Source organism: Capricornis sumatraensis, chromosome 12 (genome assembly GCF_032405125.1).
Source record: "Capricornis sumatraensis isolate serow.1 chromosome 12, serow.2, whole genome shotgun sequence".
Classification (NCBI taxonomy): domain Eukaryota; kingdom Metazoa; phylum Chordata; class Mammalia; order Artiodactyla; family Bovidae; genus Capricornis; species Capricornis sumatraensis.
Window position 1 is genome coordinate 35,570,793 of NC_091080.1, and position 18,617 is coordinate 35,589,409.

The window sequence follows — 18,617 nt, forward strand, 5'->3', positions numbered from 1 at the left end:
CAGTGAATTCTTTGCATATTTTATTTTTCTTTTTTTGATTTCCAACTCACACACATCTGGCATATTTTACATCTTTGCAATAAAACATGGTTACAATAGCTTAAGGAATTTATATATCCAAAATATTTCACCATGATCTCAAGATGAAATGAACTTGTCTTCCAGATGTTCATTATCCTCCCAATTCTAAGCTACAAACTCAAGATATTGCTTACAGCCTGGTGATGAATAACTTAATCATTACGCCGATTCCCCAGAATTTCAGAATCTCATAAATACAAACAACAGTGAAGAAGGAATTCAGTGCTAAAACTTACTAGTACAAGGTGGGTAACAAATAAGTAATCACATCAATAAATAATGATATGTTTCTGGTGCAAAGTGCCAATACAAAGAACCCATTATCTTGTTTTATCTTTTTAAATAAATGACTGCAAGTGAGTGTAAGTTCTGAGAAAATTACATTCCTGTAACATGCCTCATAGCCCTACCGACACAATATGTACATCTATGACGATACGGTCACCAAATATACAAAGAAGAAACATGAATAAAGTGTATATACCCCTGGGTGTATAACTTGATCAGTACAGTGTATGGAAAATCATTTGATAGCATCATTTTATATCATAAAAGATGAAGTGCCTTAGGCTAAGAATGTGGCTTTAGGTGAGAATTTCACAAGAACCTAAAAGAATAACTTCAGTTATTGTTATAATAAAGTCTGACTTATTTATTAAAGAAACTAAGCTATTCAAGAACCAAAGAGAGAGAAAAATTAAAAGAAAAACAGCAAAAAAAAAAAAAAAAAAGAAAAGTTAGCATCAGATCTCCTCCCCTAATGTACACACGCTAAGCCAGCAGGATGAGTCTGGAAGAGTTGTCCAGGAGTTGGGAAGTCATCACTAAGGAACTAACAATCGGGATTCCTATTTATACAATAAAACCAGGACCTCATCCCTAAGCCCCCTTTCTGCTGTGTCTTCAAATTATGAAGGGTAGGGCTGAATTTTCTTTGTATAAAGTACCAAAAAATAGCAAATAATGGCTTAGTATCCAAATGCTTTATGAGTGAATTTCAGCTAGAGGGATGGAATTCAGATTAAAAAGTGCAAACTATATTTTGGTGAAAATGTGAAAAATTATCGATTGAGCCCAAATTCAATCTTTTCATACAAACTGTGTCCTTGGACAGATCTTACTATTCCCTACTGTCAGTGCGCCTGTTCCATCAAGACATAGGGATTAAAGAACATGCAAGTTGTAACTCCACAGTAAAATTAAGAAACATTTTGTTCTTTATACAAGGTTTTACTTTTACAAAAGTATCCCTTTAAATAAGATGCATCTGATGTACAAAGTATCAAATGTGTTTTTTTTTTTTTTTTCCTTCTCAGCTTGAAAAGAGGCTGGAAATGGGATGCAGGTTAGGTTCAAAGCTTAAACTTTGTAACAACTGGACACAAGGTTCCTCAGAATTGTCAAAAGTCTCTTGTGACACGTCCTACCACCTTTTCTCAATAAACAACAATATATGAAATAATTACCAAAACATCTCCTAATTCATATAATTTACATGATATAAGCTTGCCTGGTAGCAGCTGGTGTTCAGTCGTGAAAAAACACACAAAGTAAAATGGCTGCTGACTACAATGTACAGCTATTGCTGGGTGGGATGGAATGTACAAACAGAGGTCAATGCAGACGAGTTTTTTTCCACCAGAGATATTGCCTTTCCATGCAGCACTTGTGCTCTCAGCTTTAACTTGGCTGTTGGTTCTTCACTTGTCTTCAATATCTGTTCTGATGCTCATAATGCCACCGATTAAAATCTATATTAAAAGCTACAATGCTACCAGAAGCCATGCCAGTGATCAGAGTCCTGGAAAAGCAGAGACAGTAGTTAAAAAAGACACAAAATCACTGACATGGTTCTACTTTACACTAAACAATAGCATGATCTCAAAGTTCACCAAGTTTTTGTTTTGTGTGCCCTGAGACAGGATTAAAATTTATTCTTGGTTCTCCTGAGAGAAGCTGACTCAATCCAACAAACACCTGGACTGCTGGACCAAGTGTTATCAACTTGATCCCACAGCTCATCAGATAAAACACCTTTTTGAGGACAGCATCTTCACTGTATGTTTATCTGTCAGTTTGTAACTCATGTGCATGTAGTACTGTTTGAACATATCAGGGGCATTATAAAACATCAAGAATAACTGAAATTTGGGATGAGCTTGAAGAAAAAATAGAAACTTGATTAGTATCTTTGCTCACTCCTCCTGGGAGATGCTAACACAAATGCAGCTTTGTCTGTGTGCTCTCATCTACTAGACAGTATATGAGAGGATGAGTATCTCACAAAGCCTTTCCTGCCCTCCACACCCCTCGAGAAGAGCGAATCACTTCCTTTTCCTGTTCCTGTGCTCCCGCCTCCCTCATATGTATTTATTATGATTACTGGAGCTCTTTGGGATTAGTGGTCTTGTTTTATATCCTCCAGACTGTACACAGTCCTTAATGTATGATGGTGGCAGCAAATGTTTGCAACATGAATACATGAATGGATAAGAATACCAGGGGGGATCTTGAAATACTTAACAACACAAATTATTTAAAATACTTTAGAAACATGACTCTATATACAAATAATTATACACAGTAAACCACTCCCATTTTTCATGAATATGGATTCTGCTTAAATTTTCTTAAAAAAGAGGTTGAGTTGCAGATCAAATATCCCCAAACTAACTTAAATTTTATTGCTTTTCTTGATGACTTCAGTATCATTTTACAATAGTGTGAAGATACTTTATCATATAAATCTTAATATTCATACTATTTTAAAACCAATACTCATAAAGAATACATATATACATAGTTGAAATGAGTTGCTTAATAAACTTTTCTTATTTCTGTTAGATATATAGCAAAAATGAGAAATTATTTACCATATTAAGATTATATAGTTTTATTTTTTAAATTTAGAAAATTTAGGCTTTACATTCCAAATATTCATTTCACTTTATAATAAATGCAAAGGCAAATTTTAGGAAATAACAAAGTCCTGTTGCAAACTGAGGAATAACAGAAAACTATATTACTTTAACATTCTTATTGATTCTTTCCAAATAAAGATTATAGTATCTTAGGGCAATACATAAAATACCACAAAATAATATAAATGAGAAATGTATGAATAAGCAAATGGGAGGCAGAGACTGTTCCAAGTAACCAGTGCCTTGTATTTGTAAAACAGAGGCCAGCTGTAGTCTGCACTTTGCATTTGGCTGCATTTAGCTAGACCTACGCCTCAAGCCAAGACTCTGCTAAACAAATGTGTGTCTTTCACATTATGGAAGCCAGGCAGGCCTGTCTGAGACCAGGTAAAGATCTGAGAACAGAGAAGTTGGTGGGGATAACTCTACGTCTTGGGAAGTATCTAGATGAATCTGTTTTTCTCCAGACTCATTTCTTTCTTTTTTCCCCCTTACTCTCTTCCTGTTTCCTTCTTACCAGAATCCTTTCCTAAAGTACTTACTCCTCTCCTCAATCTGCCCTTTTCAACAATACTCTTTCTTCCATCTGGATGCTGGAGTATTTTCCATCGCACGTTTCACCCTTGGTAAAATCTAAAGAACTTCAATGACAACTCTTGAGTGATTACATTTCTCCCCGACATGGCTCACCTCTGGTCATGGGATAAATCCATTGCTCTAATGCCAGCATCACAGCCAGGGTAAATGTACAGCTGCTTGAAGTCACAGGCCTGCCAGACCTCCACCACACCATTGTCCCCTCCGGTCACCAGGTTCTGCCCATCACTACTCAGGAGAATGGCCTTCAGACAAGGAAGAAAAGCAACCATTTCTTTCAGTGTTTCCCAAATGACCACTCCTGAAAGGCACTTACACAGGTCCCTTGTTATTATTATCTACTTTTAGCCCTTTGTCCAAGTTTTCTAAAGTCTAACCCATAGACTTCCCAGTGTGGAATTCATCAAAGCAAGTCTTACTTACAGGATCCTTTAAAACCAATTTAGGTTACAAAGTAACAGAAGTTCCAAAAAGAATATTACCAATCTAGTCCAGAAAGAACTTGAGAATTAAGTAACATGATGTTTGTTAAGTTCTGAATATTAACAATATCAAGACTTTTTAGAACAAATTGCAGAACACATTTCAAAACTGTTTTTAATAATGATAAACCAGAAATTCTAATTCATTTCTGAGTGATGGGCAATTCAGTATGTAATTTTGGCACAGGGTTCAAAACATATGTTTCTATGACAATAAACTCACTTTTAAGGTCAGGAGAGTGCAGTGTAGATAAGCTTTTTGTCAGGGGAGTTTAAGAAAAATCTCCTTAAGGGTCTAGTGAGGGAGTGAGTGGAAGTCTCTCAGTCCTGTCAACTCTTTACGATCCCATGGACTATACTGTCCCTGAAATTCTTCAGGCCAGAATACTGGAGTGGGTAGTCTTTCCCTTCTCCAGGGGATCTTCCCAACTCAGGGATCGAACCCAGGTCTCCTTCATTACAGGTGGATTCTTTCCCAGCTGAGCCACAGGGGAAGCCCAAGAATATTGGAGTGTGTCTACCCTTTCTCCAGTGGATCTTCCCAACCTAGGAATTGAACTGGGGTCTCCTGCATTGCAAGCAGATTCTTTACCAACTGAGCTATCAGGGAAGCACCCCCCCCCCCCAGCTTAAGGGTCTTAACGTCTAATCAAACAACAGCTGTCACCTTCAAAGTCTAATTCACTGAGTTAACTACTTGAGATTAAATGAACCCTGGCTTTGTTCAAAGCATCATCAATATGGATTTATATGCTTTTATAAACCAGTACACATTTACCTGGATACCCGAGAATTTCTACTCCGAGTCACTGAATGCAAAAGAGCCAATCTTTAACCTCTTGCCTCAGTCCCTAGTTAGACTCAACATACAGATTTACCCGTGTTGAATCGTTGATCTCCATTTGAGCCAAAAGTTTTCCGTTGATGCTGAAATTGCTGAATCGCCCTCGTTCATAGTAGATGATACAGTGGCCTTCACTGGAAACAGAAATCAAGCGTGGAAACAAGCAGTTTTCTGGTCCTTCGAGGGCTCTGAGCAAATCTCCAGTGATTGTGTGGACGAGGCAAGGGCCCTCTGCAGAGTAGGGAACAGCAACGGCCACTCATATTACTCTCACAAACCTGCAACTGGCACCTGACTATACACTCAGGTTTGTAGGAAGAGGTAGAAAAGAAACTATGCTGGCAAGAGCCAAGCACTGATGTTAGATATCAACAGACAACTGTTATGTGACACACACGTGTCTTCCAAACTTTTCATCTAGGTAAATACTTGCTCTTTTCCTTCACTGGATAATATTCATTAAAAAAGGATACAGTCCATACATTACATGAGAATAAAGGAGACTGTATGTCCCACAAGTGTTCTCATGTGTTTAGAAATTTTTTTTTTAGAAACTTTGGGAGAATTATCAAAAAAGTTGCTAAATTTCTTTAGTATCATCAAAATTTTAACATTGTGTCACATAAAGATACATTACTATCAATGTACCTTTTCTATAGTCTATATATAAAATGTAAAAGGCAAAATTGAGAAAATTAATCAAGTAATTCAGACTGTAGGAACATTATTTCAAATAAATGAAGAATGAGGGAAGAATGTAAAAGTAGTATGGGGAATAATTTATTTTGCTTCAATTGTTTCTCTCTCCCCCGCCTCAGGCAGAAACAGCACTGAGATAAAATATTCACTTGCCAAGTGCATAAAAATAATTGGTTAATATGGTTTGGTATTACCCACCCCCCATATCCTTTAGAAATACTCCATAAAACTGTGTATGAATTTTATTCCTATTTTTCAATCAATTGATTTCAGTAGATACATATTTTTTAAAACAAGTGATATTATGAGTGTATTACAAGTGATATCACTTCTAATATCAACCATCATCTATAGAAAGTTACTGTTTTTTCCCTATGTGTATTATGTGGCTTGTGTTTTCCTTTCCTTTTCTTTTTTTTGGTTTGTAGAATAGAATGATATTATACATATTATTACTAAAACAGACATTAAAAGACACTTATTGAAAATACCTTTTGTATTCCTCCCTGGGTTATTCACTCTTAAATACAAAAGCAAAGTGTCCCTATGTTCAGACATCATATCCTCTATGTATAAAGCAGTCAGAATAAGGTCCTAGAAACAAAATCTGATCATCTCATCATCTTGCTAAAAACCTTCAATGGTTTCCTACTATGTTCAAAACAAACACAAATTGCAAATCCTTGTGCCTCAGGTCTCCCGCCTCTTCAGCCTTCTGTCTCCTTACCTCCGTGGTGTCCTCACCACACTCAGCCCCTCTGGTTTTCTTTCAGTTTCTCTTAAGCATTAGGCTCCTTCCTGCCCCAGAGCCTTCCATGGAGAATTAGTATCTGAGCCAGAATTAGAATCGAAGTTTCCTGACTTCTCCCGAAGCAGTACTTCTTCCATAAAAAGCCAAAAGAACTAAGTCATCATATTTCCTCTCCCACCTACCCAACCTTGAGAAGAAAGGACTAGCGGAGGGGGGTGGACCCAGGGCTATGTCTGGTGAACCACCTGAGCCCCCGTGATCCCCTTGATCACGGCTCTCTCCTCCTTGGCTTCTGAATGTGATTTGTAATGACTGCATCAGATGCGTGTGCTGCAGTTTGATTTACCAGTGTTCTGGCTAGAATGCTGGTGACCACAAAGTACTTCATAAAATTTTACATCTATCTTATATTAGTACTAGCAAATATTAATAAAACTAAACAGCTGCAAAGAACCTAGGGATTGCATTTGTCTATGGAGAGCCTCCTCAAGGAAATAAATCACAAATCATGTTAACTTGTGAAAACAGTACAGTTTTTAAAGACCTAAAAAGAAAGAAATGTCTTCTGACCTTTAGCACCACTGATAACAAGTCCAAGTTCTGCACAGACAGAAACGCAGACAACTTCATGGTCGTGGCCCGTGAGGACAGCTCTTGGAGCAGGATAGTCACCTGGAAAGGAACAACGGCAGTGAGTGTCTACAGACCAATAGCAGGAATGAAGGGCTCTATCATTAAATCGAACACTTAAAAATAACAATCATTAATGTTTAGTAAGGGCATTTACTATTAATAGCTGTGTGACCACGAGGCAGTTACTTAATCTGCTTTTTCCTCATCTGCAAAATGGGGAAACCTACTGTGCCTACTACACAGGAAGCTTTTGCTATTGTTCAGTTACTCAGTCGTGTCCAACTCTTTGTGACCCCATGGACTGCAGCACGCCAGGCTTCCCTGTCCTTCACTGTCTCCCAGAGCGTGCTCAAATTCATGTCCATTGAGTTGATGATGTCATCCAACCATCTCATCCTCTGTTGCCCCCTTCTCCTGCCATCAGTCTTTCCCAGCATCAGGGTCTTTTCCAATGAGTTGGCTCTACACATTGTAGTCAAAGTACTGGAGCTTCAGCTTCAGCATCAGTCCTTCCAATGAATATTCAGGGCTGATTTCTTTTAGGATAGACTGGTTGGATCTCCTTGCAGTCCAAGGGACTCTCAAGAGTCTTCTCCAGCACCAGAGTTTGAAAGCATTAATTCTTCTTTATGGCTCAGCTCTCACATCCATACACAACTACTGGAAAAACCATAGCTTTGACTCAGGATGTTTAGATGACGGCTAAGTCAACAAATGTGATATACTTATAACATCATGATAGTGGTGAGAAATACTTTTTTTTTCTTCCTGATTAATGTGAAAAAATAGAAATCAAGCTTGCCAAAACATACGAGGTAGGTACAATTATTGTTTCTATTTTATAGAACTCCAAAACTTTGAAAGCTTGTTCAACTTACACAAGTTCATATAGGAGCAAGTGTTGGAACTGAACCCAGAGCTAGGTAATTTTGCAACCCTTGCTCTTACCCCTTTAAAAATGTTCCTTAAGATCTTCAACAAAACAGGCTGTGGTGCTTTGATTTTTTTGGAGATGGGAATGGAAAGTAGTAAAGGAAAGAAGAGACAATCAGATGATCATCTTAATTCTCCATCTGACTTTACTGGTACGATCCTAGCCAAGAAAGTGCAGCTGAATTGTCTGCATCAGCATTCTGACTGCCAAGTGCTTTGCCCTCTGTACTGAGTGCACGCCTTCTAAGTGACAGGTCTTCTCAGCGGGTTAGGAGTTGGGAGTACAAAAAAGACATAAGTTATAACCTGGAATTGCTTAGAACACATCAAACAACCATGGCACATCTTCCACAGGTTGACCACTGGAGGCACTCAGCAATGATAAGCGTGAAGAACAAACGTGGGTGCACAGAGTGAAATGGGATTAAAAAAAAAAGAAAAAAGAAAGAAAAAAAAATCCACAAGTGAATGGAGAGAAAAGCAGAATATTGGTGAATAAACTGCATGCATGAAAGACTGTGAGAAGGACCAGCAAAATTGAGAGGGCTTCTTGCCCAGCGATGTCTTGCTGGGAAAGTCATTCGCAGAAGCCACTTTTGAGATGGAAATGAGGGATTGCTACAGTCTTGGTGCAAAAGTGTGGAGGAAAAGGAAACAACAGAAATTCAGAGAGGAATTTTGGAAGTTGCATCGGGTATGCTGCCACCCTGGGTACAGTTTGGAGTGGCTGTTTTGGTACATGGAAAAAGAAAGTCAGAGTCAGCTGTACAGGATAGGCTATGAGGACCCAACAGACTCTGAAGTGAAACTCTGTTGAAGGCAGGGTGATCAGGAAGAGAGACATGAAATGCTTATTAACAATTAACATCTGCCTATTCATGTCAGATCCAACAAATATTTATCAATGCCTTGTAATATCCAACTATTTCCACTTTTCACTAACAATGTCACACTTATTAATGCCTTATTTTGCCTCTTTAATTATTAAACAGTTCCAGCAGACTTGTATGATTTTGTTATTCATCTTAGATGTATTGTTCAGTTGATTCTACAATATAATTTCAGCAAAGAGCAAGTATTATACATAAATAAGCCTTTGTGCATATATTAAAATATCATTATTTCATGTTAAGTTGTCAGTATCACTTGACCATTACTTTTTCTGCTTGAGAAGTCATGTTGTAACTTGGCCTTGTGACTGCAACTCTTCCAGAATTCTTGGTATTTATCAAATTATGGTCTGTGTATCCTGGGATCTGTGGCTATTTTCTTGAGACTGAAAAGTTCTATGAAAAATCTTAAATTTCAGATTTAAATTTTAATGATACTCTAAAATTTTAACCAGTTGTAAAGATGAAATCTCTCTCCAGCATCAAAAGTCTATACTGTGGCAATTAAAAGTTGAAATGCACTTAAAGATTAAGATGAGCTAGTTAAGTCAATGTTTCTCAAACTAGATTCAAGGGGTCCAAGAACACATTCCTTAGAGTCAGAGATTTTGGGGGGGGTTAGTAATAATTTTGTACTTTTTAAAGTGTTTTAGTTAAGTTTGAGGAAAATTATTGTAGACTATTTTTTATTGATAATTAAAAAATTCAATTTGGCAGCTTCCACAAAACTATGTGTATTTTCATTTGCTTTTAGATTAAAAACATTAATTATATATTAAATATTTGGAGCATATATATATATATATAAAGGTTAAGAGAATAAAATGAATTACCTTGTACTCACCCCTTCTCACCCCCAACTTAAAAATATAGACCATTACCAGTGGCTTTAATGTGCCCTTTCTCATACCTTAGAAAATATTAAGACTTTTGAGAAAGTTCTGTGTTTCTCTCCTGTTCACTCTGCTTCAACTGGTTGTTGGGTCTGTGATCTTTCCTTTATGCCGCCTGAGATCCTGCGTGCTAGCCTGTTTTTCTCTGTGAACTCGCCTGAACCCCCTCCTCCATCTCGTCTCTCAGAGAGGCGCCCTATGCTTCCTGGGCTGCGATCCCCTCACTGTGAAGGGGCGGTGGAGGAAGTGAATGTCTGAGGGCTGGAGCTTGTGCCCACCTCCTGGGTCAGCCACTCCCCCGGCAATGATCCAGCCCTGGGCAGCGCTCTGATTCCTGCCCCACATGGCAGGAGGGAAGGCTTCAAGAGGCCATGCATGGAGAATTCTGTGAAGAAAGTGCATAATGAAAGCACCCTACCCAGCAAGGTACTCAATACTCTTTCCATCTGCCAATATCTCCTCCTTCAGACCCACTGGTCTGTCTCCCCAGGAACTGCTCACTGTTTTCTGTGAGTTTCCTCACATCCATCAGCTTCCATTCTGTGTTTGAGACATTTCTTACCTAGACGGTGAGTGGGAGGGGAAGCTAAAAGCCCATGTTAGTCTGTCATTTGATTCTAAATTTATGCTTCAAAGATGCCCTAAGTTCCCTGGCAAAATGAGGATTAATTACTAACAAGATTTTATGTGTAATATCACACTTAATATTTCTAAGTGATTATTTTATCTTGGAGAGACTGATGAATTAAACATCTTACAATTATATATTTAATAAAATGTATATAGTTTTATAAACCTTTCCCCTATATGCCACAGAAAAAGTAAAAAGCAATCTAGTTCTATTGCAGGAAATGTAAAAAGTATAAAAATAGTAAACATATTCCTTAAGTATGTAATATATGTTCTATGAGGAAGTAACATTTTCCAAGGCTTACCTCTGATTTAAAAATTTTAAAATGTTTTATTTTTCATTACAATTTTCCCAGGTCATTTGAGTAAACTGCGAAACTTAACTATTAGAAGATCTTATAGGGCCCCTGAGAAGTGTAAATAACATGTTATTCTGGGGTTTTTAGTTGGGGAATCTGCAGCGGCAGCGGGAGTCGGGGGGTAAACATATTCCCTATATTTCATTTCACTGCCAGGGACACATGTCACCCACCCGGACAATCATTCACAATCCTAGAAATATTCCGTCAGTGTCACATCACAATTGATGGATGTAGCTGAGGGTCAAAGGGCGCTGCACAGAGGGAGGTGCAGGTGAAGACCTCTCCTCTGAGGACCAGAACACCACTGCCCTCCTTCCAGAGTCACTTTCTCAGGAGAAGACCTTTCTGTGTGATGGAATTACGATGAATGAAAAAAAAAAGAGTCCGATTTTGAGATTCCTCATAGGCAAGTATTTGGAAAGAGCAAATATACCAGGCTTACAATAAACAGATTCCACCTCATTTTTATCACAAGTCATTTCAATATTTTTTAAATGGATGATGAAAAAAGTACAAAGGTATTTGATGCTGCTATCCACACAGAACTGACAAGAGAGCCTTTCAGCGTGATAGGCTGTGGCTTTCAGAGAAGTGATCAAAGTAAAGATTACTCATGGTCCTTATTATTTTAAACCTCATTTATGGGACTACTAATATGCAGAAGCTAGGGTTCTTCTAAATTAGAGCTAAACAAAAACAGCAGAGATTTTCTGTGATCCTCAGTGTGGTTCTACTGGAGTCAGAAAATGAACCTCCTGATGATAAATGACATTCAGATTTTATTCCTGGCCTTTGTGGGATCATTGAAGAATCACTGCAGAAAGTATTTTCAGTCATGTTTATACCTATATAAAAATGATGGATTTTTAACCTGAGTTTCGAGAATAAGAGATTTCAAAGGGTGCAGTATTTTCATCAGGGCTGTCTGATTTCAAGATTTATTTTGGAAAAAAAAATCATGCTAGACATCATTTTAGTCATGAGGAGTCCCTTCTTGAGATACTGTGTCCTCGGCAACCTGAGGGCCTGCTGCAGAGGTTTGTGGCCCAAGTACTAGAAACACCTGGGCCTGCATTTTTCACAGGTCACAAGGTAACCCACATAAAAACATTTCATGGGTTGGAAAAAGTCCCATGATGTGGTTTCATTTTATCACACACTCATGGAGTACTTGAAAAAAACAGACGATAGATATAAACCTATCTAGTCATTAAGTCTAACTTATTCTTTTTCTTCGTCAGAGAGGGCACTGACCACATTTTCCCCTGAGCATTGCTGTTTCAGGGCAGATGTCTGCCCTTGAAGTCCTGAGCCTTCAAGACTAGGATCTAGGTCACTGTACACAACTGTGCTACCATCCTCTTCCCCAAATAATCTACAGTATCATCCGCCTGCCTTTCCCTAGGAGGTGCGATTCTGCAAGACGCCCAGAGATCCCACTGGTATAGATCCGAGACACCTGGATCACGAAAACACATTAGTCACTTCTGTTTCTTAGATTGCTTCTGGCTCAAGACAAAGACTCTTGCAGCCTCAGTTCTTTAAAGGGGTAAGGAAAAGCAGAAGCTGAGTGGCAAGCAGTCCCCTTCTTAGTCAAGAACCCTATAAAGTCTCCTAATGTTGGGCTGAGGGCACGGGAGGAGGTCTCCTGCAGAATGGGCCCTGTACTAGGGGCGCTGCACTATGGACATTGTCTTTTGGCCCCCAGAAAGCCCTACAAGGTAAGAATTATTACACATGTAACTACACCTCCTCTCAAAGTTACTACATGCATAACTACACCTCCTCTCAAAATATATAATTATATACATTATATATATATAATATATAATATCTGTAGGTCATTTTCTGTCCAAGCTTTCTTCATCCCCTATAGCACCACTGGTTAGTGGTGGCTGTGGAGCTGGGCACCAGGATGGTCGTTTGAAAAGAAGGCTAGATGCAGACAAAGCAAGGGATGTGATTTGGCAGATGTTTAGTGATGGGTTGGAGCTGGCAGGGGTGTCAGTGTCCAGAGCTGAGGCTTACACAATGGGAGCCCAGGGAAAAGATGTGTGCACAGCTGGAGTCTCCTTTTCAGTGGGCTTCTCGGTTCATAGTTTGTTTTGCATAAAGCTCAAATGTGAGCTAAAGGCTTGTTTTTCAAAAGTGAAACTGAAAAACACAATAACAAGCTCTTACACATATGACTCAAAGTGTATTCATAGATTTGATTTGTAAAGATGAACAGTATATTCTCTTTCAAAGTTTCCTGTTGCTATGATTAAAAAAAAAAAAAATGTCAACCAGCTCTCTATCCAGTACCTTGTATCTGGTATAGACATTAAAACCACATACTTTACAAGCAGACTGGATTTGGAGCCGAGGTCCTGATGTGTTTTAAGTGTCTGCTGAAGAGACAATGTTGACTTGCCCCTCTTGTGACTATCTTGTTGGAAGCTACAGCACGTAATGAAAAATGTCAAGTCCCAAGATCAATGAAATTTGGGGCTCCAGGGATTCAACAGGAATAGCATTGATCCTTTTAAAGAACACCAGTCAGAGATGGGCTGTAATATATTGTAGAGAAGGGCTCAGGAGGATAAGCGGCCAAGTCCAAGATACCTGCCTGACAAAAAATTCAATCAGCTTTGAGCACAGATTGCCTGCTCCGCTCGCCTTCCTTTCAGGCGGTCGCCTGCTTCCAATTAAAGTGTGCAAATTAATTTTTATCACTTCCAAATTAGTTTCACAATTTGTGTAAGAGTCTGCTTCAGATCAAAGCGTGTGTCCTTCACATCTCTGAAATTCTGTTATCTCGTCAGGCACCTATTTACATCTACAGGAAAACTGTCTATGTTCGGAGTCGCAAGTCTGAAAGAGTAGCAGTGAATATATTAGCCTGCAATATATTAATAAAACCAGTATAATTAATTCAACTGGAACCTAGGCCAGGTAGCCTTTGCGTGTTTCTTTTATGGTTTGAAACTCTGTAATCATCTGCTTACACGTTTTCATTGTCTTTGTGGCAAATTCATAAAAACTGTAAAGACAATTAGAAAAAGATTTATTTATGAGATGTCCAAGTTAGCCATAACAATATATGTATTTGATACAATGAAGCCATTAACTCTTTCAAACTTACCTAAAAAATGCAGAAACATTATTTTTTTTCCTGTGACATCAATAGAGCTATCCATTAAAAAATAATAATGACAATGTAAAAGAAGCATACATCTATTAAAGTGCTTGAGTTTATCTTGAAGAAGTTTTAGTGATGTGCACATAAGGTGAGTAACTGAATCCTATCACATTATGGTGGTGTGCTGGATAAATATGATTCAGCCTCTGACATACAAAGCGAATTTAATGTCCAAAGCAAGACCAAGTCCTGAATTCTAACAGCTACTGGGATATTACATTTCATGCCAGGACTTCCCTCTTCAAGTCTAGGTTAATATATACAATCCTTGAAACCTAAGGGCATTGCGTCCCACACTTTAATATGAATTTAGACGTAACTAGCTTTTTGGTCTTGTGTAGCAATGCATTATGAAATAGAAAGCACATATAGCCTGATTCTCTGACCTGTGAATTGGTAGCTAGAACAGATTAAACTGAAACTGGAAAAAGAAAAGCTTTTTTCCTTTCATATTGTGAGTTTTCTGATGGCAAATACCCATGGCTGATCCCTGATGTGACAGTCAATTCAGTGTGTGCTTTGATTGCCTCTGCAAAAGGTGAATTGACCAACATATATGCTCTCTCTAGGCATGCCTACATGAGCTGCGAGGTTGCCTTTTCTAACAGATTAAGTCAGTCACAAATCTGTCAAGTCAATCAACTACTAAAAATGATTTTTTTTTTACTATCATGATTTTTACTATCCATGTGGCAAAATGCTGAAATCAGTTTTTATATAATCATGCATCTGTGCCCAAGATACAACATTAAACATTTTGTAGATACAAGTACTTAGGAAACTAAATATTATCTGATAGGAATTCATGATTCATGCAGTACTCAGTACACTTGATAATTCTAAGCAGGAGAAGCAGTTTTGTGACTCATATAGTCTATATAGATTATAATACAGACTTTAGGGTGAACCCCAGAAAGTCAGAGACTTTGACTGCCCAGCCCTCCCAGCTGCTAAGACAGTACCAGGACACAGCACATGTTCAGTACATCAGTACATGCTTGCTGCTTGGCCAATACTTTAGCAACTCATCCTGTTTAATCTAGAAGAGCATTTCTTCCCTTTTATGTTAAGGATAACAAATACAGTGGAACCATGCTATATATGCTCACATTAAATGCCTAGGAAAGTCCTGGCAGGGTGGGTTTTATGAAAGTCCTTTAGGTTTATAATGATGATGACAGTTTTTAATAAAAAAAAAATATATCCCCACAAATGGAGATAATACTGTATACGTAATATTATGCAATAATTTCTTAGGGATAATCCTGTCTTTATTTAAAGCTTAAATAAAATGCTACAATTTAACAAATCTATCAGTCACAGTTTTGTTCTTAAGAATTAACATAAACATTCCTATTACACAGCTCCTACCACAGGAACTTTGAATACTCTAAATAATACTACATTTCACTCTTCTTGCTAAGTGATGGAGCAAAGATACAATCAATTGTCAACCATCATTTCGTTTAGAATTAGAAAATAAAGTAGTTAACAGATAATTACTATAATTTAACATTTTTAATCTCATAGCAGGACATTATATTATCTTCTCTACTACCAGATGGTAGTTTTTAAGAAATGTTCTTTTTTGGAAACATCATTTTCATCATTTCTGAGCTTCATTTTGAAGATGTTAATTAATTGGATTTAGAACACTATTTTGCTTCTTTATAAAGTTTTTTCTATCTAATAACTTCTAATTTGTGTCAATAATAGATGGAAGATACCACACAGCTCTGGTGCTCAATTCAACTTCTCTTATAATGAATGCTACACTAGTCTCAAAAAAGGAAGTTTGGAAATATGTAAAAATACATTTAGACAAAATACATGTGATAATGTACCATGATTAAGCATAATAAAGTATGATAATAAAGTAGGTCAAATATATTTTACACACAGACACATACCACAATAATCCTGTTAAAAAGAAAGCTTTTTTTTTTTTTAGGGATACAGTTTTAAAAAGAGTAAATAACTTATTAGCAGTTAGAGGATGATGTTCTGTATACTGTAGAACTGGTGGCTGATTAGTTGCGCTGGTTGGAAATCAAGCAACACTGAATATGTTTTCCTTAAACCAATATCTCACAACTTGGAGCAGAGGCTAAAATGTATAATTACACATACTTTCTCTTAGTTAGTACCTACACTCAGAGACACAGCTTCATAATACACTTTTAGTTGCTTCATCTACTTTTCTTCACCTCTAGCTATGGGTGACAAGAATAAATCACCGGATCATCTAAATCACCTGGCCATTCATTCTCTCACTACCTTCATACACACATGAAGATTTCCATGCCCAGCTCTCTCACAGTTAGACCTTGGTCTCCTGTACATTTCTTTTTTCACTACAGTATTTCAGTGGCAGGTACATATTATTCCTGGGAAATTCTTAGCTCTGTTTCATCATAAATATTCCCAAACTCATGTTTTCAGAGTACTGTTAAAATTGTGACCAATGTATGAATTATAATTGCATTAACCCTAGTTTAGGTACTCACCATTATTAACAGTTTACAGAAATCATTCTCTATTTTACAGGAGATACAAGCTTGGTAGTTAAAAGCAGTAATTATTTCTAGGAAATCTGTTATCTAGTTCCTTAGTCATTTAACAGTATTTATCGAAAACCTATAATGTGTGCAACTATGCCAGGAATCAGAACCTTCAGATGCAAAGAGAGGTCTCATGGTGCGCTTCAGAGCTTCCTCAGAACAACAGATCGCAGGAATAATAACTGCTCTTTCATGAGCAAAAGGTTCCTCGGAAAACATGTTTGAGAAACCATGTGCATGTGTGTGTGCTCAGTTGTGTGAGACTCTTCGCGACCCCATGGACTGTAGCTCACCAGGCTCCTCTGTCCATGGGATTCTCCAGGCAAGAATACTGGAGTGGGGTTGCTATTTCCTTCTCCAGGGGAATCTTTCCAACTCAGAGATCAAACCTGTGTCTCCTGCGTTGGATTCTTTACCACTGCACCAGCTGGGAAGCCCTTGAGAAACTCTGATTTATGCAAACATCAACAGACGTATTTGTGTGACACTTTCAGAGCTTACATAGAGAATAAGAGTATATATGCTGTGTTTTCTAAAATTTGTTTTACTCTGGAGTACCTCATCTTTTTTCCGATGGAATATTTTTGGGAGCACTGTTGAATAAAAAACACTCAGGAATCAACATAAACAAAGAAATCATCTTATTCAGCTTTTGCTCCCCCCATGCCTAACCTGAGGGGGTACTCATCATTGTCAAATAAATAAACAAAGATACTTACTATACCCCTGGTAGAAAGCAGTAAGTGTCCTCAGGAGGCACAAATAAAGTGTATGGAATTTCAGAGAAGAGAGAGAATACATTCAGCTGAGAAATCACAGAAAGTTGAAAGGACCAGGTGACATGGAAGGAAATTCTGAAAGGATGGGGACATTTGGAGACTGGGGAAGGGCAGCTGGGCAGATGGTCACTGCGAGGGGATCTGGGAGTTTCCTCAGGCTGAAGGTTACAATGGTTGCTCTCTTTTTACACTTTGAATACAGCTATATTCCAAAAAGAACACAGCTATATTCCAATGCCATTTAAGCTTTCATATTTTAAGATCCTTACAACCCCAGCAAAAGTTATTAGGGAAATTAAAGGAATTTACAGTCTGATGGGACAATTCCAGACCAATACTTACTGCTGTTCGGGTTGTCCCCTATGATGTGGTGTCGCCCGCTCCAGTACCAGAGCAGAAGGGTGGCATCGCGAGACCCAGACACAATGTAGCAGTCCCCACCAATGTACGACTCAGACCTGGCCAAGCACGTCACCACGTCCCAGTGGCCAAATACAATCTGAGTTAGCTTCCCTGCAACACAGAAATGGCAGATCGAATCCAATGGCTATTTTTCTTTAAATGGTAGTAAGCTTAACTTTATTTTTGCTAGATTTGTGGAAAGTGACTCTACAGACCTGCAAACTTACAAGGTAATTCAAATCTAGCTACAGATTTAGGTTCTTGAATCCCTTCTGAAAAAAATGATACAAGAACATCACTTCGGTTTTTTTTTAAGGGAAGAACTTATAAAATAACACAATCATGATTTTTTTCCTCCCGGGCTAGGCTAGACTAAGGGGAGCTTTAAGGCCTTTTACTGGATTTGATTTGGGGGAGGGGGACAGTAGTCCCTTTTGTCCCATGAACTCAGGGCTCAACTCATGCTAAAGTTCAGAATGGATGAAATTAGAAGCAGTCAATTATTTACAATCTGGACATTCAATTGGAATCTTGGCATCAAGATTCTGCCTACATTAAGAAGTATGACTTCATATGAAGCTTTAGGTGAAACAACAGGCATTCTGAAGAGGATAAGGTATTTCATAGTTCAGTTTACCTGTTTCTGTAGAATAAACTCTGAAGCTCTTATCCCAGAATCCACAGATAAGAATATAGCGATTATCTGCCGTGACCACAAAACAATGTGCGTTGATTTGTATGCTCTGGTCAACGAGGTCTGTGATCTGCCGTTTATTCACACCAGAGTTATTGGCTAAACATAAAACAGATACAGGAATTTAAACAGAGATTCTACGAAGAGTTTCACCAAACACTTACAGAAGGAATACTTTTATACTTCATTTATCTAGAAATGGGTTCTAATGCTATATGATTAAGATTTTAGCATTTCCTCATGAGGAATATAAACTGTTTAGCAGCAATGATTATTTATGAACC

The 18,617-nt window shown here is 38.0% G+C and overlaps 1 protein-coding gene across 4 annotated transcripts in view; it reads right to left on the reverse strand.

Annotated features, from left to right (window-relative positions):
- Positions 1 to 1,745: 1,745 nt before the first annotated feature.
- NBEA (neurobeachin) overlaps positions 1,746 to 18,617 on the reverse strand; it is a 664,301-nt gene continuing 647,429 nt past the window's right edge. For all 4 annotated transcript variants that reach the window (XM_068984682.1, XM_068984685.1, XM_068984684.1 and 1 more), the window contains 6 exons: positions 18,277 to 18,432; positions 17,580 to 17,750; positions 6,946 to 7,047; positions 4,960 to 5,156; positions 3,693 to 3,844; positions 1,746 to 1,882 (listed from right to left, as the gene is read on the reverse strand). In XM_068984682.1, the coding sequence (XP_068840783.1) occupies positions 1,792 to 1,882; positions 3,693 to 3,844; positions 4,960 to 5,156; positions 6,946 to 7,047; positions 17,580 to 17,750; positions 18,277 to 18,432 (869 nt within the window). In that variant the 3' untranslated portion in view covers positions 1,746 to 1,791. The remainder of the gene's footprint in view (positions 1,883 to 3,692; positions 3,845 to 4,959; positions 5,157 to 6,945; positions 7,048 to 17,579; positions 17,751 to 18,276; positions 18,433 to 18,617) is intronic.